At 50.8% G+C, this 23,651-nt stretch overlaps 1 protein-coding gene across 4 annotated transcripts in view; it reads right to left on the bottom strand.

Annotated features, from left to right (window-relative positions):
* The window catches only part of map7d1 (MAP7 domain containing 1), a 185,238-nt gene that overhangs the window by 21,764 nt on the left and 139,823 nt on the right, over positions 1-23,651 (bottom strand). For 2 of the 4 annotated variants that reach the window (XM_033045441.1, XM_033045444.1), the window contains exons 6-11: positions 15,820-15,930; positions 10,044-10,166; positions 8,918-9,060; positions 6,272-6,429; positions 2,569-2,846; positions 1,088-1,223 (exon numbers count right to left, since the gene is read on the bottom strand). In XM_033045441.1, the coding sequence (XP_032901332.1) occupies positions 1,088-1,223; positions 2,569-2,846; positions 6,272-6,429; positions 8,918-9,060; positions 10,044-10,166; positions 15,820-15,930 (949 nt within the window). The remainder of the gene's footprint in view (positions 1-1,087; positions 1,224-2,568; positions 2,847-6,271; positions 6,430-8,917; positions 9,061-10,043; positions 10,167-15,819; positions 15,931-23,651) is intronic. The other 2 variants (XM_033045442.1, XM_033045443.1) reach the window with 2 other exon arrangements.

Raw genomic sequence — 23,651 nt, 5'->3', positions numbered from 1 at the left:
ATGATACGACAGTGTGTTGATCCTCTAACTCCTACAGTTGTGGGTTAATTTGCCACTTCAGGGGTTATTGGATTAAAACTGTTGTCACATTTCAGGGATTAAGGAGTTAACACACCACCTTGGAGGTTAGATGATCAACACTGTATTTACATTGCAAGAGTTTAAGGGTTAACACATGCCTTAGGGATTAGATAGAGTGGACATGGAGAGGATGTTTCCACTAATGAGAGTCCAGGGCCAGAGGGCACAGCCTCAGAATAAAAGGACGTACCTTTAGAAAAGAGATGAGGAGGAGTTTCTTTAGACAGAGGTGGGTGAAACTGTGGAATTCATTGCCACAGATGGCTGTGAAGGGCAAGTTTTAAAGTGGGTATATTTAAAGTGGACATTGACAGGGTCTTGATTAGTAAGGGTATCAAAGGTTACGGGGAGTAGGCAGGAGAATGGGGTTCGAGCCTCAGGTCTCGTACTAGTAGGATGAGGAACAGCTTCTACAACAACACTATCACATTGCTGAACTCGGAGTCCCGCCGATAGATTTCTCCAGTCTCTCCGCCCACATTGTTTGCTTATTCTGTATTTTTATTTCTATATTGCACTATTACTACGGACTGACGCTAAACTGCATTTCGTTGTACCCATACTTGTATCTGTGCAATGACATTAAAGTTGAATTGAATTGAATTGAATTGAATTGAATTGAGGGGGAAAGATAGATCAGCCATTACTGAATGGCGGAGTAGACTCGATGGGCTGAATGGCCTAATTCTGCTCCTGATGACTTATGAACTATGAACTTCTGAACTCTCCAACTCCAATTAACACACAGTCTTAGCATTGCAAAGTTTAAAGGGTTAACACACTCCCTTATGGGTTCGAGGATGAACACACTGTTTTAACATCACAGAAGTTGCCCCCATTCAATGTTGAGGCAGTGCGTTAACCCGGGAACTGCCGGCAATGTTAAAGCAGCACGTTACCTAACTAACCCCACAATGCGAGGACAGGATGTTCGCCGTTAGCCCTCATCGTGTGCATGTGCTCTCACCCAGAGACCACTGTAATGCCCCGCACCACCGCCGCTCACCTCTTCTCCTCCTCCTGCTCCTTCCTTTCCTGGTCCTCCCGCTCCCTCTGCTCCCGCGCCACTCGCCGCTTCTCCGCCAGGTGTCTGACCGCCTCCTCGGGGTCGGTGGTGCCGCCAATTGTCCGGGCGGGGGAGCCTGAAACACAGAGTGGGTGTGGGTGTCGTTCACAGTGGCATTGCCCTCCCACCCAGTCCCCAGATACTTGGGCAGGCACCCTGCGAGTTGCTCCTCCTGTGTGGGGAGTTGGGGAGGATGCAGCAACCTTCCTGGCCGCGGGCAGGATTCCCACCAGCGGAGGTGCCAACCCTGCCCTCACTGATGACACTCTGTGAATGATATCCTCAGACCAACTAATCAGAGGGAGAAAGCCCAGCTGGTTTTTGGAACAGCTCTGCTCAAGACCGCAAGATATTGCAGAGTTGTGTTGATGTAGCCCAGTCCGTCACACAGGCCAGGCTCCCCACCATTGACCCAATCTACACTTCACGCTGCCTTGCGAGAGCAGCCCACATAATCAAACGTTTGTCCCACCCTGGTCATTCCTTCTTCTCCCCGCTCCAATCAGGCAGACAGTACAGAAGCTTGTAAGCGCGCACCACCGGACTCAGGAACAGCTTCTTCCCCTCTGTGACCAGGCTTCTGAACGGCCCTTCTGTAAGCCAGGGTATCTGATTCACCTCTACACATTGCGGACATTGGACTTGGGTCTACGGAACTGGTGCGTTACAATGCTGACAACTATATTGTACTCTCTGTAACCTGCCCATGGCGGGGCTGAGGGAGAACTCTATCAGGTCTGGAGTCCAGCTGGGTTCTAATGTACATCATCAGTCTCCAGCACAGGGTGAAAGGCGCACTGGACCCTGCTGTCAACCCTCACAGTGCGGCTCGCCCACCCGCCCACCGCCGGCTCTCTCCCACGAAAGAGCTTGAACTCAGGGACAGCTTCTTCTCAATGGTCCTTCTATAAGCTGAGGTACTGTCCGATTCTTCACCGCCCCATGTGATCAATGGACTGTCTCTGGAACTGATGCTGAGAACTATATTATGCACTCTGTATCTTCCCCTTTGTTCTATCGATTGTGCTCGAGTTTGACTTGTTTGTAATAAAAGTTTAGTAATATCTAATTTAATTGGATCACATGCAGAGCCAAGCTTGTCACTGTGCCTGGGTACACATGGAACATAGAACTGTACAGAAGCTTGTCCCGTTTGCCCGCGTTTGGCCCATATCCCTCTCACCCTCTCCTACACCCATGTACCTGTTCAGATGTCTTTGAAAAGTTGTTCTTGTACCTGCCTCAACCACCTCCTGTGGCAGCTCGCTCCATATACCCACCACCCTCTGTGTGAATTGGCTGTACATTACTCTGTGGTCATACAAGGCAGGACTGAAACACAAATACGTTCTCGCTCGGCATGGCCCGTTACCGCTGTTAATGCTGGCGGTGGGTGCGACTGAGGAGCGAGGCTGCTTTACCGTGAGTGTAGTCTGGAGCCTCTGCTGCTGCCGCCGCTGCTGCCTCCTTGTTTCTCTGGCCACCGGCTGATGAAGGCCTCGACCCCTCCTTCTTGCCCTGCTCCTTCTCCTCTCTCTGCTTCGACTGGCTCTCCTTCTCCTTGCGCTTCTCACCCTTGGCTCGTGACTTCTTCACCAGAGTGGCACTACCCGCTGCCGGAGGCAACGCGGGTCCAGGGCTGGTTCCCGAAGGTCTCCTCCTGGGTGAGCTCGGCAAAGAGCGGTTCTTTGATCTCAGGCTGTTGCGGAGAGAATGACGGGGACAGTTAGTTTCAAACTGCCTGGATTACAGGGGGTATAGCTACATCTATGTCTACATCTCCACATCTATCCTATGAAGCTCCTCGAAGATACGTTTGGATAAGGTCACCCTTCATTCTTCTAAACTTCAAGGAATATCAACCCAAACTGGGTGACACAATGGCAAAACGTTAGAGTTGCTGCCTTACAATGCCAGAGACCCAGGTTCAAACATCACCATAGGTGCTGTCTGTTTGGAGTTTGTACGTTCTCATTATGACCACATGGGTTTTCTCCGGGTGCTCTGGTTTCCTCCTACACTCCAACTTTTAAATTGCCCCTTGGGGATGAATAAAGTGCTTTGAATTGAATTGAATTGAAAGACGTACAGGTTTGCAGGTCAATTGGCTTCTGTAAATTGTAAATTGTCCCTAGATGGAGCCAGTGTACGTGAGTGATTACTGATCGGCGTTGACTCGGTGGGCGAAAGGTCCTGTTTCCATGCTGTATCTCTAACAGAGGCTGGACAGGCTCTTGCAAGCAGTTCTGGTCGCCCCATTGCAAGAAGGGTGTGCCCCATTAGAGAGGGTGCAGGAGAGGTTTGCCAGAATGCTGCCTATATTGGAGGGTATTAGCTCTAAGGGAGGTTGGACAAAATCAGATTGTTTTCTCTAGAACTCCGGCGGTTAAGGGGAGGCCTGGGAGAAGTCAATAGATTGATTAGTAGGACTGGGTGTTACAATCCCTAAGATTTTGCTACAATTGACATTCTTTGGTATGACCACTAGTGAATTTGCTACCAATCAGACACATCTTCAGTTGTGTTCCTCGACGTCACTGGTTGTTTCGGCCTTTTATCACAAGACACCCTCAGTCGAGGCAGGCCCACCGCAGGGTGATCAGACCTGGGTGTGTGTCTTATTGTTAGCCTCTAGATGGTCACGTGGCAGCCCAGACAGCATCTTTCCTCTTCAGCCACAGCCCGTGACTGCTCCGTTCGGCGGCATTGGCAAGTTCTTCTATTGCCCTCCTTTGTGCCTGCCCTTTGACTCCTACTTCCCTCAGGAGCCTTGCGGTGGAACTGGCTACAAAGCCCCTGCACCCCACCTCCACTGGACACACCCTTACACTCCAACCTCTCTCCTCTGCCTCTGCTGCAAGGTTTGAATATCGAAGCTTTTTCCTTTCATAAGCCCCGTCCACAGCCTCCTCCCATGGGACCGTCAGCTCAATGATGAAAATACGCCAACAATTATGAGAGGCATACATAAGGGAGACGGACAGAACTTTTATCCCAGGATAGAAATGTCAAAGACCAAGAGGGCATAGGTTTACAGTGAGAGGGGAAAAGTTCAAAGGAAATGTGCGGGGCAAGTGTTTTGTACACAGGGTGGTGAGTAACTGGAACGTGCTGCCAAGGGTGGTGGTGGGGGCAGATATGGATATGCCTGGAATGGATGGATATGGGTCATGTTCAGGCAGATGAGATTGGTTTATCTCTGCATCATGTTCGGCATGGACATTGTAGGCCAAAGTGTCTGTTCCAGTGCTGTAGTTTAGTTTAGTTTACAGCACGGAAACAGGCTCTCCCGCCCACCAAGTCCACGCACACCAGCGAATCCCGAACACTGGCACTATCCTACACATACTGGGGACAATTTACAATTTCACCTAAGCCAATTAACCTACACACCTGCATGCCTTTGGAGTGTGGGAGGAAACCGGAGCACCCGGTGAAAACCTGCATGTTACAGGGTGAACGTACAAACACCATGCAGACAGCACCCGTAGTCAGGATCAAACCCGGGTCTCTAGCGCTGTAAGACAGCAACTCTACTGCTGCGCCACTGTGCTGCTGTACTGCTCTATGTTGTATGATCAATAGACAATAGACAATAGGTGCAGGAGTAGGCCATTCGGCCCTTCGATGGGATCATGGCTGATCATCCCCAATCAGTACCCCGTTCCTGCTGATTTAGAGGTTGGAGCAGCCGGAAACCTGCTGAGCCACACTAGCAACTGGTCTGAATTTAAACAGTGTCACTTTTGTGTTCAAACCACAACAAGCCCTCCTGCAACTCTGCCTCTGTAGGAGCCTTGAGCTATGTCACTGTGCTCTGATAAACCCGGCCTCTTGTGGTTTCATCACCTGCCACTGGCAGCTTTGCTTTCAACCAGCTGAGCTCCCAGCTCTGAAACCCCTCCTCTAACCCTCTATCCCTCTTCCTATTCATCTGCTCTTTACATTTTAGAGATACATCGCAGAAACAGGCCCTTCAGCCCACCGAGTCCATGCTGACCACCGATCACCTCATAACCTAACACTATCCTACACACTAGAGGCAATTTACAATTTTACCAAAGCCAATACAGGCAGGGCAGGATGGTGGCGTATTGGTTGAGTTGCTGCCTTACAGCGCATGCAGCGCTGGAGACCCGGTTCGATCCCGACTACGGGTGCTGTCAATACGGAGTATGTACGTTCTCCCTGTGACTGCGTGGGTTTTCTCCAAGATCTTCGGTTTCCTCCCACACGCCAAAGAAATACAGATTTGTAGGTTAAATGGCTTGATGTTGTGTAAAAATTGTCCCTAGTGGGTGTAGGATAGTGTTAATGTGCTGGGATCGCTGGTCGGCATGGACTCGGTGGGCCGAAGGGCCTGTTTCCGCGCTGTATCTCTAAACTAAAAGAATAAACAATTAAGCTGCAAACCTGTACGTCTTTGGAGTGTGGGAGGAAACTGGAAAAAACACATGCAGAACGTACAAACTCCGTACAGAGAGCACCCTTTTGACCACTCTCGCTGATCTTTCAGGCAGAGGGCACCGGATACACTCTCTGGGGAGGAACTGAGGGGCAGGGTATCAAAACAGATGGGTCGATCCTGCAGGAGTATTCGGCTGAAGACAGACACAAAATGGCAGAGTAACTCGGCGGGACAGGCAGCATCTCTGGAGAGCTAGTATGGGTGACGTGTCAGGTCGAGAGCCGTCTACAGACCGAGAGTCAAGGGAGAGGCAACCTGGAGATATGGAAGGGTGCAAAGAGAATGTAAGATGTGAAAAGGACAGATCAAAGCAGACGATAATCAAGGAAATGTCGAATTGTTGACTGTGGGGAAGGTGACAGTATTCGACTCAATTTAAGAGAGAGTTAGATAGTGCTCTAGGGGCTAGTGGAATCAAGGGATATGGGGAGAAGGCAGGCACGGGTTATTGATTGGGGATGATCAGCCATGATCACAATGAATGGTGGTGCTGGCTCGAAGAGGCGAATGGCCTCCTCCTGCACCTATTTTCTATGTTTCTATGTAATGCCTGCCTGCCTCCCTGAGCTCCAGGAATGGTGGATGTTAGTGTGGTGACCCCGATAGGAAGGGTAAACCATGCAGAGGGCTTGGGGGAGGGAGAGAGCAGCAGATACCTGACTTCCCTGGCCATGGATTCTTTACTGCGGACAGCAGGCAGGGACTGCCGTTTCCTCATCATCTTGTCAGGCCCACCGCCCGACTTCAGCAGGGCATGTTTCTCCTTTGCATTTTCCCGCTCCTTGTCCTTTTTCTCCTTCTTCTTGCTTTCTCCCTGGAGACCAGGTGTAAAAGACAGTCTGGTTTAGCACAAGTCACAGATATAGACGGTGGCTACTGGTTGTTCCATTGCACACTAAATGCTGGAGTAACTCAGCGGATCAGGCAGCGCATCTCTGGAGAAAAGGAAAAGGTGACGTTTCGGGTCGAGACTCCAGCATTTTGTGTCTATCTTCGGTGTAAACCAGCATCTGCAGTTCCTTGCTACACACGTGCTGATGGTCTATTGATGGTTTCATGTGAACAAGGAACTTCACCGCAGTCTGGTGTGCGAGAACGTGGACTATTCTGCAGAGGTCAGTGAGGCGGGAAAATGATTTGGAAAAGGAGCAGTTAAAGATCCAGTGTGCCATCTCTGTTGGGGCCCAAGGGCACAGTGGCGCAGCTGGTAGAGCCACTGGCTTACAGCTCCAGAGACCCAGGTTCAATCCTGACCTCAGGTGCTGTCTGTGTGGAGTTTGTACATACTCCCTGTGACTGCGTGGGTTTAATTTAATTTAGTTTTGTTTGTTATTGCCACGTGTACCAAGGAACTGTGAAAGGGTTTTGTTTGCGTGCTACCCAGTCAAAGGGAAGATTACACATGAATGCAATCAAGCCGTCCACAGTGAACAGGTGAAGGATAAAAGGGCTGTCCCACTGCGGCAACCTAATCTGCGGGTTTAGAAGAGGTTGCGCTCGACTCAAACTCGCAGCATGGTCGACACGTGGTCCTAGGAGGTCACTGGAACTCTACTTCATGCTCGGGAAGTATAGGGAAGTATAGGGAAGTATAGGGAAGTATAGGGAGTATAGGGAAGTATAGGGAAGTATAGCGAGTATAGGGAAGTTCCCGCATACTCGCGGCCTCAGTTTGGTCGAGGAAAATTTGGAGTTTTGAGAACCAAGGAAAACCGACCGTTAACGTTAAATGCCCGCTAAACTTTATTAAAAGTTGTCTGGCTTCTTACAAGTGTCTCCACTCCTTCTTCCCCCCCCCCCCCCCCTTCTCTCCCCATCTCTCGCCCCCCCCCCCCCCCCTTCCTCTCCATGCTCTCTAAAGGACTTACCGTAACTGTGCCAGCCGTCTTTTACCTTCCTGTTCATCGCGGGTGTGAATTTCAGACAGCGCTCCCCCCCTGGTGTGTGTGTGTGTGTGTGTGTGTGTGTGTGTGTGTGTGTGTGTGTGTGTGTGTGTGTGTGTGTGTGTGTGCGTGTGTGTGTGTGTTTTCTCCAGTTTCCTCCCACACTCCAAAGATGTATAGGTTTGTAGGCTAATTGGTATAGGTATAGGTTTGTAGGTGTAGGTATAGGTTTGTAGGTGTAGGTATAGGTTTGTAGGTGTAGGTATAGGTTTGTAGGCTAATTGGTATAGGTATAGGTTTGTAGGTGTAGGTATAGGTTTGTAGGTGTAGGTATAGGTTTGTAGGCTAATTGGCTTTGACAAAATTAGTAAATTGTTCCTCGTGTGTAGGAATGTGCGGGGTGATCACTGGTCGGATTGGACTTGATGGGCTGAACGGCCTGTTTCCACGCTGTATCTCTAAAGTCTAATCCCAAAGACATTTGTAGGATAACTGGCCTCTGTAATTTGCCGTTAGTGTGTAGGGAGTGGTTGAGAAAGCGGGAACTAGTGTAAACGGGTGATCAATAGTTTGATTGGACGGTGGGCTGAAGGGCCTATGTTGTGTTTTTCAATCAATCGATCAAATCAAATCCTCTGGGTTTTCAACCCAGGTGCCACCCTCGATAGGGAACGGGGAAGGTCCTTGGCATCCTTCATCCTCGCCCAATGGAGAAGAGGGAGGATGAAGATAACACAACACTCTCCCGGGGTCAGGTTGAGAGAGACACCTCTGGTCACACACTGAACTGGGACGGCGCGAGGGAGAGCAGCCATGAACTTGAGGAGATGCAGGGAGGATGATCCTTCAGGACTCCAGCTCCTTCTCCCAGCCGGCTGAGATGTGCCCACACGCGGCCATGAGACGGCAGCATCTGCCAGCACGGCCCATGAGGGGGCGCGGGAACCATTTTGCCCGCCGGGCTGGGCATCAAGCATCACCTCCAGGAGAACAGGGGAGGACAGAGTCATCTGTGTCAGGGGGAGCCAGCAATGACGGCCTGATTTGGGACTTGGGACAAGTGGTGGGGTGCTGGAGGGACTCTGTTACCCCGGAAGGCACAGGTGCTGGAGACTGAAGTGTAAGGGGGCAGGGTCACACACTGGAGTGGGACGGAGGGGCATGTGGATGGGGGAGAGGGTCACACACTGGAGAGGGACGGAGGGGGTGGGGTCACACACTGGAGAGGGACGGAGGGGCATGTGGATGGGGGAGAGGGTCACACACTGGAGAGGGACGGAGGGGGATGGGGACGGGGGAGAGGGTCACACACTGGAGAGGGACGGAGGGGGTGGGGTCACACACTGGAGAGGGACGGAGGGGGTGGGGTCACACACTGGACACAAGGGAGGGGGATGGGGACGGGGCTGGGTCACTCACCGGCTGGGACTCAGTCTTCCTCCGTGCCAGCACGTCGGGGCTGCTGTGCATGGCCCTCCATCGGTTAGAGCACTTGTGCGGGGGCTTGCTGACTCTGGCTGCGATCGGGCTGGACGAGGCAGAGCGAGGGCACAGAGGGACTTCTGGCAGAGAGAACAAGACAGAGGGGCGGTGGAGGAGTGAGGGGGGGGGGGCCAGAGAGAGGGGATGAGGGAGAGAAGTCCGTGGAGAGATGGAGAGAGAGACAAAGAGGGGGGGAGAGAGAGGGGGTGGGAGATAGGGGGTGGGGTGGGGAGAGAGGGGAGGAGACAGAGGGGAGAGAGAAGGAAAAGAGAGAGGGGGAGAGATAGAGGTGGGGGAGAGAGAGAAGGGGGAGAGAGAGAAGGGGGAGAGAGAGAGGGTGAGACAGTGAAGGGGTGAGAGTGAGCGGGTGAGAGTGGGGGGGGAGAGAGTGGGGGGTGAGAGAGTGGGGGGGGTGAGAGTGGGGGGGTGTGAGAGTGGGGGGGGTGAGAGTGGGGGGTGAGAGAGTGGGAGGGGTGACAGTGTGGGGGGTGAGAGTGGGAGGGGTGAGAGAGTGGGAGGGGGTGAGAGAGTGGGAGGGGTGAGAGTGGGGGGTGAGAGAGTGGGGGGGTGAGAGTGGGGGGGGTGAGAGTGGGAGGGGGTGAGAGAGTGGGAGGGGTGAGAGTGGGGGGTGAGAGAGTGGGGGGGGTGAGAGTGGGGGGTGAGAGAGTGGGGGGGGTGAGAGTGGGGGGGGTGAGAGTGGGGGGGGTGAGAGTGGGAGGGGTGAGAGTGGGGGTGAGAGAGTGGGGGGGGTGAGAGTGGGAGGGGGTGAGAGAGTGGGAGGGGTGAGAGTGGGAGGGGTGAGAGTGGGGGGTGAGAGAGTGGGGGGGGTGAGAGTGGGAGGGGTGAGAGTGGGGGAGGGGTGAGAGTGGGAGGGGTGAGAGTGGGGGGTGTGAGAGTGGGGGGGGTGAGAGTGGGAGGGGTGAGAGTGGGGGAGGGGTGAGAGTGGGAGGGGTGAGAGAGTGGGAGGGGTGAGAGAGAGAGAGGGAGAGGGATTAAATACTTTAAACAAATCCCACAACAAGACTAGCCGGAGCTGTGAGTCGGGTGAGTGCCGTGAACTGACCTATGTCTTTGCCCGTTCCTGTTAGAGCGGCCACGCTCCTGCTCCTGGCCAGGAAGGACAAGGTGGGGGTCATCAGGCGCTCCACGATGCTGTTCTCCCACGGGCTCAGCTGCAAGCGGCGAGCTGCGGGCAAGACAGAGCAAACCTTCAATAGGAGATCGACACAAACAGCTGGAGTGACTCAGCGGGACAGGCAGCATATCTGGAGAGGAAGAAAGGGGTGACGTTTCGGGTCGGGATCCTTCATCAGACGAGAATCGTCCCCCTTTCCCTTCTCTCCCGCGATGCTGCCTGTCCCGCTGAGTCACTCCAGCTTTTTGTGCCTATCTCCAGCGTAAACCAGCATCTGCAGTTCCTTCCTACACACTAAAGCAAGCCGTCACCACCACAGACCACAGGATGTAACCAGGACATGAGGCTGGCAGTCCGAGATCAAACCTCCAGATTCTCAACCCCCACCCCCAGGCAACATGGACCAAGCGCTGAAGGTATCAGATCCCATCACAGCCAACATCCGCTGACAGAACTACCTGCTGGAATTGAACCTCCTCCGCTTACCTCAGCGACCTGCACCTCCCATCACTATCACCTCAGCATCTCTCTGCACAGATTTCACCTAGGCCACAGCTAACAATGGCCTGTTCCCTTTCTCATCGTGACTTTTTTGTGGCATATCTTTCACTCACTTGTTCCATATCTCTATATCGCCATCTATAATCTCTTGTTTAAGAAGGAACAGCAGATGCTGGAAAATCGAAGGTAGACAAAAATGCTGGAGAAACTCAGCGGGTGAGGCAGCATCTATGGAGCGAAGGAAATGGCAACGTTTCGGGTCGACCCAAAACGTTGCCTATTTCTTTCGCTCCATAGATGCTGCCTCACCCGCTGAGATTTCTCCAGCATTTCTGTCTACCATCTATATCTCTCCTTTCCCTTTTCCCTGACTCTCAGTTTGAAGAAGGGTCTCGACCCGAAACGTCACCTATTCCTTTTCTCCAGAGCTGCTGCCTGACCCGCTGAGATGCTCGAGCTTTTTGTGTCTATCTTCAGCTCTTTGTAAGATCTGCACAAGGCTTCCACGTTTCTGCTCTTTCCACATATCCTCGTCAATTCATCCTTTTCCCAAGAACAAATCTAATTCCCTCAGCAATGCTTCAAATTCCCCACCAATCACCTTATCTCTAAAATGCATGCTCCCCTCACCTATGTTGTTCTTACCAATGATCATAAACCCATGACTTCAGCTAACAATTACAGGAAAGAATGTATTAATACTCATTCCATCACCATCCCTCGTAATGTTACGCACGACTACTAAATCGTCTTCAATGTAACAAATCACTGTCGTGTTAACCTGCGATCGCCATTGCTTGAACTCTATTACATTTCTGTATTTTACTCCAGGAGTGCGTGCAGTCACCTTGAGGCCTGTGTGATACAGTGCCCTCCATATTGTTTGGAACACAGACCCATCATTTATTTATTTGCCTCTGTACTCCACAATTTGAGATTTGTAATAGAAAAAAATCACATGTGGTTAAAGTGCACATTGTCAGATTTTATTAAAGGCCATTTTTATACATTTTGGTTTCACCATGTAGAAATTACAGCTGTGTTTATACATAGTTCCCCCCATTTCAGGGCACCATAATGTTTGGGACACATGGCTTCACAGGTGTTTGTAATTGCTCAGATATATTTAATTGGCTCCTTAATGCAAGTATAAGAGAGCTCTCAGCACCTAGTCTTTCCTCCAGTCTTTCCATCACCTTTGGAAACTTTTATTGCTGTTTATCAACATGAGGACAAAAGTTGTGCCAATGAAAGTCAAAGAAGCCCTTATGAGACTGAGAAACAAGAATAAAACTGTTAGAGACATCAGCCAAACCTAGACCTACCAAAATCAACTGTTTGGAACATCATTAAGAAGAAAGAGAGCACTAGTGAGCTTACTAATCGTAAAGGGACTGGCAGGCCAAGGAAGACCTCCACAGCTGATGTCAGAAGAATTCTCTCTATAATAAAGAAAAATCCCCAAACACCTGTCCGACAGATCAGAAAGATTCTTCAGGAGTCAGGTGTGGATTTGTCAATGACCACTGTCCACAGAAGACTTCATGAACAGAAATACAGAGGCTACACTGCAAGATGGAAACCACTGGTTAGCCGCAAAAATAGGATGGTCAGGTTACAGTTTGCCGAGATGTACTTAAAAGAGCAACCACAGTTCTGGATAAAGGTCTTGTGGACAGATGAGACGAAGATTAACTTATCAGAGTGAAGGCAAGAGCAAAGTATGGAGGAGAGAAGGAATTGCCCAAGATCTAAAGCATACCACCTCATCTGTGAACCACAGTGATGGGGGTGTTAAGGCCTGGGCATGTATGGCTGCTGAAGGTACTGGCTCACTTATCTTCATTGATGATACAACTGCTGATGGTAGTAGCATAATTAATTCTGAAGTGTATAGACACATCCTATCTGTTCAAGTTCAAACAAATGTCTCAAAACTCATTGGCCGGCGGTTCATTCTACAGCAAGACAGTGATCCCAAACATACTGCTAAAGCAACAAAGGAGTTTCTCAAAGCTAAAAAATGGTCAATTCTTGAGTGGCCAAGTCAATCACCCGATCGGAACCCAATTGAGCATGCCTTTCATATGCTGAAGAGAAAACTGAAGGGGACTAGCCCCCAAAACAAGCATAAGCTAAAGATGGCTGCAATACAGGCCTGGCAGAGCATCACCAGAGAAGACACCCAGCAACTGGTGATGTCCATGAATCGCAGTCTTCAAGGAGTGCAAAGGATATGCAACAAAATACTAAACAGGACTACTTTCATTTACATGGCATTGCTGTGTCCCAAACATGATGGTGCCCTGAAATGGGGGGACTATGTATAAACACTGCTGCAATTTCTACATGGTGAAACCAAAATGAATAAAAAACACCCTTATCTGACAATGTGCACTTTAACCACATGTGATTTTTTCCTATTACAAATCTCAAATTGTGGAGTACAGAGGCAAATAAATAAATGATGGGTCTTTGTCCCAAACATTATGGAGGGCACTGTGTATGGGTCAGAACCATATGATCTAAGCAGGTCTGAGATACAATCATGTCTTAGGTGATGATCTGGCAGTGGCGGAGAAAACCCACGTGGTCACAGGGAGAACGTGCAAACTCCACAAAGGTCAGGATCGAACCTGGGTCTCTGGCGCTGTGAGGCAGCAGCACTACCAGCCGTGCCAATGTGGCTGCCCTCACTGGTGGACAGGTGCCAGTGTTCTAACTGTACTGGAACAGTTTTGCCTCGAGTCCAGCCAGCCTCGAGACAAGACTTGAGTGTTACAGATGCGATGTTGCCGGGTCTTTAAGTCATCGAGCATCAGAGCACAGAAACAGGCCCTTCAGCCCAGCTTGCCCATGCTGACAAAGGTGCCCCATCTACACCTGTCCTACCTGCCTGCATTTGGCCCATATCCCTCTAAACCATTCTGATCCATGTGCCTGTCCAAATGTCTATTACATGTTGTTGTAGTTCTGCCTCAACTACCTACTCCCGCAAGTTGTTCCATAAATCCACTACCCTCCGTGTGGAAAAGTTGTCCCTCAGATTCCTGCTCTCTCAGTCAGTGCTGTATCCAGTGTCCCCACTACAGGCGGGGGTGAATTACCCCTATACTTCTCATCATAAGTGATAGCAGTGGAATTTAGCCCATTTAGACCATTTAGCCCATCGAGTCTACTCCACCATTTAATGATGACTGGATCTACATTCCCCTCTGAATCCAATTCTCCCACCTTCTCCCCATAACCCCTTGACGCCGATACTAATCAAGAATCTATCTATCTTTGCCACTCATTCCTGGGATCGTTCGTGTAAACCTCCCCTGAGCCTTCTCCAGCGCCAGCACATCCTTCCTCAGATATGGGGCTCCAAATGGCTCACAATATTCCAAACTCGGTTTGACCAGCCCCTTATAAAGCCTCAACATTACCACCCTGCTAAGGTATTCTAGCCCTCTCAAAATAAGTGTTTGCCTTTCTTACTACCGATTTGACTAGCAAATTAACTTTTTGGGAATCCTGCACCAGCACCCCCAAATTCCTTTGACCTCTGATGTCTCTCCTCATTTGGAAAATAGTCTACGCCCTTGTTCTTACGACCAAGATGCATGACTCCACACTTTGCTAGGCTTGACACTTCTCACATTTCCATTTGACATGGAAGGAAACCCTTTGTCCTGCTTAGTCCCTGCCGGATGCTGTCAGGGACGGTGTTGGCGAGGGTGGTCACACATTCACACTGACCGCACAGTGAAGTCCACCCGTGCCCACCGTGACCCTAGGGACGTCACGTTTGAGCTCCTCCGCCCACAGAGTACCAGTCCGTGTAACGCCAGCGCTGTTGACACCAGCAACTCAACCAAGAACCAAGTAGAATTTTCTGAAGACTTCTGTTTCTTTGCTTGAGGGAAGCGAGCCCACATTTGAGGAGAAGAAAAGACACAAAGCGCTGGAGTAACTCAGCGGGGGCCACTGGAGAACATGGATAGGTGACGTTTAGGGTCAGGTTGGAAGAGAAATGTTGCGATCCATGTTCTCCAGAGACGTTGAGTAGGAAGGAACTGCAGATGCTGGTTTATACTGAAGGTAGACACAAAATGCTGGAGTAATTCAGCGGGTCTGGAGAAAAGAAATAGGTGACGTTTCAGGTCAGAACTCCTCTTCTGAAGAATGTCAGACCCACCGATTTGCTCCAGCATTTTGTGTCTATCTTCTCCGGAGATGTTGCCGGTCCCACTGAGTTACTCCAGCACTTTGTGTCTTTTTCTGAAAACCAGCTCCTGCAGTTCCTGGTGTGCCCACGTGGGGAGGTCTCAAGAGTCACCCTCCAGTGATCCTGGCCACACCCTCCTCACACGTCCCCCAGCTCCCACATGGGGACATGGGAGACCCTGTGGCACCACCAACCCCCACCACCACCACCACCCCCAGCGACCCACCACCACCACCACCACCACCCCCACCCCCACCACCCCCCCCCCCGCCACCACCCCCCCCACCACCACCACCACCACCACCACCCCCACCACCACCACCCCCACCACCACCACCACCACCACCACCACCACCACCACTGCCCCCGGTGCCAGCCCACAACCAACTCAGCAGTGCCAGCTCCCTCTGCGTGCGTGGCAATAAGCTCATGCAACTGGGTCGATTTTGTGCCACCCACCTCCCACGCTATTCCCCCCAAACCACCACCCCCACCCTCCCCCCTCCCTCCCGCAGCAGGAGTTTCTACTGCCTGGTGAAGCCACTACATGTCAGCGGGCTGCGGGAGCCACCAGTGTTTCTGGCCCTGCACACTAAATAGCGGACAAGCAGAGGGAGACACAGGGCTGTTAATTTTCATCAGGCTGCCACGTAAGGGACAGTAATCACAGTGGGCTGTGGAGCAGGATGCAGCATGCCTTTCTTGTACGCTCGCCCAGCTGAGTCCTTCTTAAAGGGGCTGTCACCAGGGAATTTTCTGCAGGCTCGGTGCTGTCAGGCACCCACAATGAGGAGGCCCTGCCACTTTAAATCGCCTTGGCCGGCAAAAATAGATTCTTTTTTTCCTCAACGGCAATTCCAAACGTTGGGGTGGGAAAGTTAACAGCCCTGGAAGTGCCGAGGGGGGGGTGGGGGGGGGTGTATAGAATGTAAAGGAGGGGAGGGGAGGACAGGGGGGGTTGGGAAAATGGGACAATGAAAGGTTGCGTACTTCTGTTGGGGGAGTTCCAGAGCGTGGCTGAGGATTTGGAGAGCCGTTTGTTTAGCATGGAATCCACATGTTTGGGCAGGTTGGCAGCCGACAAGGAACAGCCCCCTGGCCCTGAAAGAGAACGGAGAGACAGACAGAAAAGAAGAGAGGTAAATACCGCTGAGGCCTCCGCCACTGACCCACTCCGGGAGCACGCCAGCTGCTTGGCGGAGGGACAGGGCCGGGGGGGGGGGGGGGGGGGGGGGTCTTCGTGGAGCATGGGGTTGGGAGAATCTGGTGCCATTTCACTCTAGGATATCACAGGCTGAGCCAAAGCTGTCAAAGCCCCCACACCCTCCGCCCCTTCTCATTGCAAAGAACATGAACACAATGACCAGTGCACACTCGAACCCCCAGGTAAACCCCACCCCACCTCCCCAACCCCACCCAAACTGGGACACCGCCAGAAGCTCATGTGATAGTAGAAGAATTAGGCCATTCGGCCCATCAAGTCTACTCTGCCATTCATTCTATCTGACCTATCTTTCCCTCTTGACCCCATTCTCCCGCCTTCTCCTCATAACCCCCGACACTCAAACCAATCAAGAATCTGTCTATCCCTGCCTTAAAAATATCCATTGATGGCCTCCACAACCGATCAATCCCAAGTTCACCCCTGATCATCTCTGGCCTTCCACCCACCAAAGACAATGACACTGCCTGCCTTTCAAAGAAGAATTGGACTTTGAAAAGCTGAAGGTAATTTGCTGTTCAATGTATCCACGAGTAGTTGCTCTACTCAACAACCAAAAATCTGTACCCTCCCTTTGATCTGGTATTTTGTTGGTTCACGTGCTTGATCAATGGTGTTTTATCATTAATGTTTTATTATTATTAATGTTTAGTGTTTTCTGAGTCATTCGTAACTGTCACTGTATGTCATGTTGTTACTTGTGGGCGGAGCACCAGGGCAAATTCCTTGTATGTGAATGCTTGGCCAATAAACTTACTTACTTAGGCAATGTTTTGGGTCAGGACCCTTCTTCAGACTGGTTGTAGGGGGGGGGGGGGGGGTAGCTGGAAGCAAGGAGGGGTGAGGCAGGACACAGCATAGTAGGTGATAGATGGACATGTGTGAGGGGGGGGACTGATAGGCAGATGGTTGGAACAAAGGCCAGAGATAATAGCGCAGGATTGCAGACTTGTAGTTTGTGAAGCTAGAGGGACGATGGTAGTGGGGGGGGGAGAGAAATAGGTGGTAGTCTAGGTGAGACTCAGTGGAGAAGAGAGGAAAGATGGGGAAAAGAGGGGGGAAGAAAAAGGGGAGGAAGAGAAAGGGGTGGAGGAGGTTCAGTGGGAGGGTACCTAAAATTGGAGAATTCCATGTTCATACCATCGGGTTGTAAGCTCTCCCCATCTGAACAAGGGCCCCGACCTGAAACGTCACCTGCCCATTTCCTCCGCGGATGCTGCCCGACCCGTTGAGTTCCTCCAGCACCTTGTGTTTTGCTGCCTCACCCCGCCCTGTCGCTGGTGCTCCTTCAGCCTGATTGGTCCCCTAGACCCCGTCCACGATGGCCCCCTCCGCGGACCCCACGAGCGCAGTCTGATCCCCACCCCAAAACATTCACCAATGCCCCAGTCATCCATGCTCACCCCCCACCCATCCACCCCTCCACTAAACCACCCATAACGTGTAGCCCCTGGACCCCCTGGCAGAGTTGTGAAGGAGAGGGGCGTTTACAGGGAGGAGCTGGTGTGTTGCACACGGTAAACAGAACGTTGTACTGACACGTCTGTACCGGCGGCATGCAATAGCGCAGCATATCATGCACCTAACACACAGGCCAATACCCAGCATCTGTGCCCCAGTTACAATCATCTCAATCTCCCATAGATTTGACCCTTAACAGAACTCGCAACCAGATATATACAAAATAATGTCGACCAAATGTGTTTCTTGGACCAGTCTTCCAGCGTGACTTTAATAGTGTTTAAGAAGGAACTGCAGATGCTGGAAAATAGAAGGAACACAAAAAAGCTGGAGAAACTCAGCGGGTGCAGCAGCATCTATGGAGCGAAGGAAATAGGCAACGTTTCGGGCCGAAACCCTTCTTCAGACTGAAGAAGGGTTTCGGCCCGAAACGTTGCCTATTTCCTTCGCTCCAGTGACTTAAATAGTTCCTGTTGTCCCTGGTCTCAGTAATGGGCCTGTCCCACTTAAAGCCCTGTCCCACTGTACGGGTTCACTCAAAGAGCTCTCCCGAGTTTGCCCTGATTCGAACTCGGAGATTTTACGGTAATGGCCGCTCATCGGTACTCGGGGCTCTCGTGGACATTTTTCAACATGTTGAAAAATCTTCACGTGTCTTCCCGAGTTTACCGCGTCTCCCGAGTACCTGCCGTTAGGGTTACGAGCCACCAAGAGACGTCCCCGAGCTCCGACGTACCCGCTACGTTCATTCTACGTGCTTATCACGAGTTTGATTTTTTTTTAAACTCGGGAGAGGTCTTGAATGAACTCGTACAGTGGGACAGGGCCATTACATGACTATTTCGGCGACTGCCGGCACCCGTCATAGGCCGTTGCAGGTCGCCGAAAATGTTCAACTTGTTGAAAATCCAGCGGCGACAAGAAAGACGCTACGACTCTTTGGGCGACTGAGGAGAGTACTCACGACCATACAGGCGATACCCTGGCGACATGTCAGGATTTTCAACATGTTGAAATTTTTCGGCGACCTGCAACGACCTATGACGGGTGCCGGCAGTCGCCGAAAAAGTTGCGTAAGTGGGACAGGCCCATTAGTCTTCTACCTCCGACCTCAATAACAGTTGTAATAGACCTTACAGTTGCTCCATAGACACTCCACATGTTAATATTCTGGGTCAATGCCTCTCTCAGTCTTCTCTCTCCTGTGACTTCTCCTCATGACCCCATGGCCTCATCCCCACAATAATCTTCTCTTGTTCCTAGTTTCTGTTCCAATTTCTACAACTTTGAAACGCCATTAAACATCTTCTCCACTGTCAGCGTTCTCTACAACATTCTAAATACACCAGCAATATCAAAGGCCCATAGAAATTTACAGTGCAAGCCATTCAGCCCATCGTGACCATACTAGCTGAGTGGAGTTCAGACTAACCCCACTTCCCAGCTCTTAGTCGTGGACCTGTATTTGCAGTTCTCAAAGTGTCTATCCAGCACTTCTAGACGTGGTGATGTTTCCTTATACCTTTTATTGGGGAGATCCATATCCTTACCATTCACTGAATCTAATTATTTTTGTTTGACTTGTCCAATCCTTATACTTTTTTTACTTAAATCTACCCTCTCCCCTCCCTCTAATTGCCCACCTTCTAAAGGAATTGGGCCCATTCTGGACGTGGGACAAAGTGACGGAGGAACTCAGCAGATCAGGCAGCATCTGTGGAATGAATGGACGGGCAACATTTCGGGTCGGGACCCTTCTGCAGATTCACTGACAGGGTCTGAAGAAGGGTCTCGACCCAAACCATCGTCTGTCCAATCTTCTGTTCCTTCCACGGATATTGCCTGACTCGTGGAGTTGCTCCGGCACTTTGTTTTTTTTTGCTCAGGATTCCACAATCTAGTCTCTTGGCCTTTTCTGATGGTGAAGTGCCATTATTATCCTCAATCATCTATCAAAGTGAACTCAAGACTTCATTATTCCCAGCACGGGCTGGCTCCATTGGAACATAGAACACTAAACAGTACACCACGGGAACAATGTCTGTGCCTAACATGATGCCACGGATAAACTAATGTAACTTCCCTGCATGTGACCCGTATCCCTCCATTCACTGCATATCCAGAAAGCTTCTTAAACGCCACTATCATATCTACCTCCACCACCACCCCTGGCAGTGTGTTGCAGGCACTCACCACCCGTAAAAAAACTTGGCTCGCACATCTCCTTTAAACTGCCCCCCTCTCACCTTAAAGCTGCGCCCTCTAGTCTTTGACATTTGCACACCCTGACATTGGATACAATTCTTATTTCGTTTTTTTATCTCCCCTCAATCAATCCAAGTTTACGCTGGCCAAGAGCTGCACCTTCCCAAGACCTTGCACATATTAGTCTATCACCAGCCACACGATGCCTGCGAACATCCCCATCCTTTGGTAGAAGGACTGTAGGGGGTGGGTTGGGGTGGGGTGGGGTGGGGTGGGAGAGGGAGTCCAGTTGGGCCAGTTGGCGTCATCTGTTTCCCAATCCAATGGCCCCACTGTCAACCTCTTCCGTGTGTGCTTCCTGTGTCCATTGCGATGCCGGCTAGTCAGGATCTCTGAGGTATCTCACACCAATGTACGTCGAAGGGTTCTAACTGCACGGGGCTGCACTACCTGTTGAACGGAGTCAATGAGGGGGGGGGGGGGGATTGGGAAAGTTGCAGAGCCCACACTTGCCGTAGTCGACACCATTGACACAGCTGGAAGGATGTGACCGCCGGACCCATTGGGGAAGTCCGGATGTGACTGAGCGATGGGGATGTAGACCACCTGGTTGAGTGTAATGGCAGCAAGATTACCACCAGAGTGGCCCTGGAAGCTTGCCACAAGTACCGGAGAGCCAGGGCCATGGCTGGGGTGGCACCCTCCAGCCACAAAATCGCCACACCCCCCGTTCAGCCGAGGACTGGTCACATCGGTAAAAGGGCACACAATCGGAGGCCAAAATCAGAGGATTTCGGAGAACTGCAAGATGCAAGATGGCGCAGAGCGAGGTGACTATTGGCGTGCTGTCCTGGGATCTCCCATTATCGACTACAATCAGCCCACTTATTTAAACTGAAGATACACACAAAATGATGGAGCAACTCAGTGGGACAGGCAGCATCGCTGGAGAGAAGGAATGGGTGACGTTTCGGGTCAAGACCCTTCTTTCAGACTGAAGAAACGTCACCCATCCCTTCTCTCCAGAGATGATGCCTGTCCCGCTGAGTTGCTCCATCATTTTGTGTCTCTCTTCAGTTTAAACCAGCACCTGCAGTTCTTCCCTGCACGTTTGGCCCACTTATATATTTGTGTGTGATTGTACTCATGGTGTGGTTTGACGGGATGGCATGCACAACAAAGCTCTTTGCTGTGTCTCGGTACGAGTCACAATGATAATAAACTAAACTAAAGTGAGGGGTTGTTCCGCACTGCATCGCAGTGTACCAGAGCTCTCCCGATACATGGGGCAGAGGGACCTCAGCAAAGCCGGCATCATTAATTCATGGCCTAGTGAGCAGTATCTCAGTATCCTTGAGCTAAGACAAAGGACACCAGCTCCCCAAGGACTGACTGACGCACGCACATTCTGGGGTTTACTAAGTGGCACATTTATTAAAGTGGGGGAAGGAAAATAAACATTTTCTAATGATACATCTCTCGAAACATGATGACAAAGCACACTCAATCCAAGGTCACAAACAAAATCATTTTGCATTCATGTGTACACACAAACCATTCAGAGGAGTGGCTTGGCCTGGGCTAGAAGGTGTGGTTGATCACACCAGGGTCAAGTCGTGCCATAGGGGAAGTGACCGCAAACACGAGGTACGTGATTCATCTCGTCACACCCGATCATAAGATCATAGGGGCACATCTAGGCCATTCGGCCCATCAAGTCTGCTCCACCATTCGATCATGGCTGATTTTTCCCACTCAACCCCATTCTCCTGCCCTCTCCCCACTTTGGTGCCTTTACGAATCAAGAACCTGTTGCTGGTCCCAAAAGGCTCACCCACGGACACTTCAGTCACTTGTCCTTCCCGATCCCGAAGTGTAGATCCAGGTTTGCCATCTCCCTTGTAAGGCCCGCTACATATCGCCTGAGGCAATATCCCTGAACAGATTTGACAATTTCCACACCATCTAAGCCCTTGACACTATGGCGGTCCAGTCTATATTGGGAACGTTAAAATCCCCTAGTATGACAACCCTGTTAGTCTTGCAGCTGCCTGGTACATTTGTTCTTCTAATTCAAGTTGACTATTATGAAGCACACTCCCAACAAGGTGACGACTTGCCCCTTTTCCAGGCCTACGTCCGTGCCCGTGTGCCCCTGGAGAGGGAACACTCGGTGTCCACGGGGACTTTGGAGACCTTCCGTGAACGCTGGTCGCCGCGGGAGGTCGAGTGTTTTGTTGATAAAGTAGGCATTATATTAATTTGATGATCGTTTGTTTATAAAACTGTCAACATAGGCAGTCTTTGATGGTGTTAATTTGTATATTTATTTTTTGAATAAAAGTATTTGTCTAATTAAAAACATTTTTTTTTTTAAACAAGTTGATCATCCCATTTTTATACCTCAGCTCCAACCACATAGCCTCACTGGTTGAACCATTAGTAATGTCATCTTGGACTACTGCCACAACATTCTCCTTCATCAATAAACCAATCTCCTGTACCCTGGAACATTAGGTGCACTCCTGTCCCTCTCAGCCAGATTTCTGTAACAGCTACAACGTCCCAGTCACACGGACCTATCCACGCCTTGAGTTCACCTGTCTCACCCGTCAGGCCTCTTGAATGAAATAAATGCAAAATAAATAATTCAATCCAACAGTTCTTCCTCACTCCCTGCCTATCCTGTCTACGGAACTTTCTTTCTTCACCCTCCATGCTGACTTTCAGACTCTCTCCTGCCTCTGTCGTGCATTGGATCCCACCTTCCCCCCCCCCCCCCCTCCCCCCCTCCAGCACCTTGTTTTGCACAAGATCCAGCGCCTGCAGTTCCTTGCGTCTCCCCAAGCCGCAACTCACTTGCCGTGGGTGAATGGCAATGTCGCAGCAGCACCAAGCTGCACGTGTGGCTCCCTAGTGCCCAGTTTAGTGAGCAAAACACTGCAGCAGCTTTTATGGGCATTTTGTGTAGGAAGGAACTGCAGGTGCTGGTTTACACCGAAGATAAGACACAAAATGCTGGAGTAACTTCCTGGTTCCGGCAGCATCTCTGGAGAAAAGGAAGAGGTGATGTTGCGGATAGCACCTGTTTCCACAGCCACCAATGGACCATTGTGGGCTCCGCCTTTCCTTGATCATCGGTGCCGGCTCTGATATTTTCTTAATCTTTTCACATCGGTAGTTTCCCCTCCCCCCCCTGACTCTCAGTCTGTAGAAAGGTCTCAACCCGAAATGCCACCTATTCCGTTTCTCCAGAGATGCTGCCTGACCCGTTGTTAGACCTGTCTATTTACAGGAATGTTATCAATTTTGCAAAGTTTTCAGGAGATGCAGATGGACAAGCTTCACACGACACCTCCACAGAGGGTTAGATGGAGACTCCAGGCTCCTGGGCTCTGTCGGTACTGAGGGAGACTAACAGGACCAAGCTCTGTGCTTGGTCGGTGTTGGCAGGCGGTTCTGGTCACCATAACGTAGGAGGCTCACTGCACTCTTTAATAATGTGTAGAATGTAACAGTTCTTCATCAATATTTCACCAAAAGATACGTATTAACTGCTTATTGAACTTGGGAGCTGTGCGCCATCCTTCATTCCCACTAAACTTCTGATTGGAACAAAGTCAATCTTTAACAATCAAGCTTTAAAATCTTGCTAAAGATTAAAGAGAGAGGACTATCTCAATAGACAAGGTGCAGGAGTAGGCCATTTGGCCCTTCGAGCCAGCACCGCCATTCACTGTGATCATGGCTGATCATCCACAACCAGTACCCCGTTCCTGCCTTCTCCCCACGTCCCTTGACTCCACTATCTTTAAGAGCTCCATCTCATGGCCCTGTCCCACTTTGGTGAGTTTTCAGCGGACTGCTGGCGACTGTCAAGCTGCCGGCAGTCGCTCGAAAAACTGGCAACTGGAACGGCGACTGTCAGAGTGGA

This window comes from Amblyraja radiata, chromosome 27 (assembly GCF_010909765.2).
Source record: "Amblyraja radiata isolate CabotCenter1 chromosome 27, sAmbRad1.1.pri, whole genome shotgun sequence".
Classification (NCBI taxonomy): Eukaryota; Metazoa; Chordata; class Chondrichthyes; order Rajiformes; family Rajidae; genus Amblyraja; species Amblyraja radiata.
Note: the sequence above shows the minus strand (reverse complement) of the source record. Positions and strands in the feature narration are given on the sequence as shown.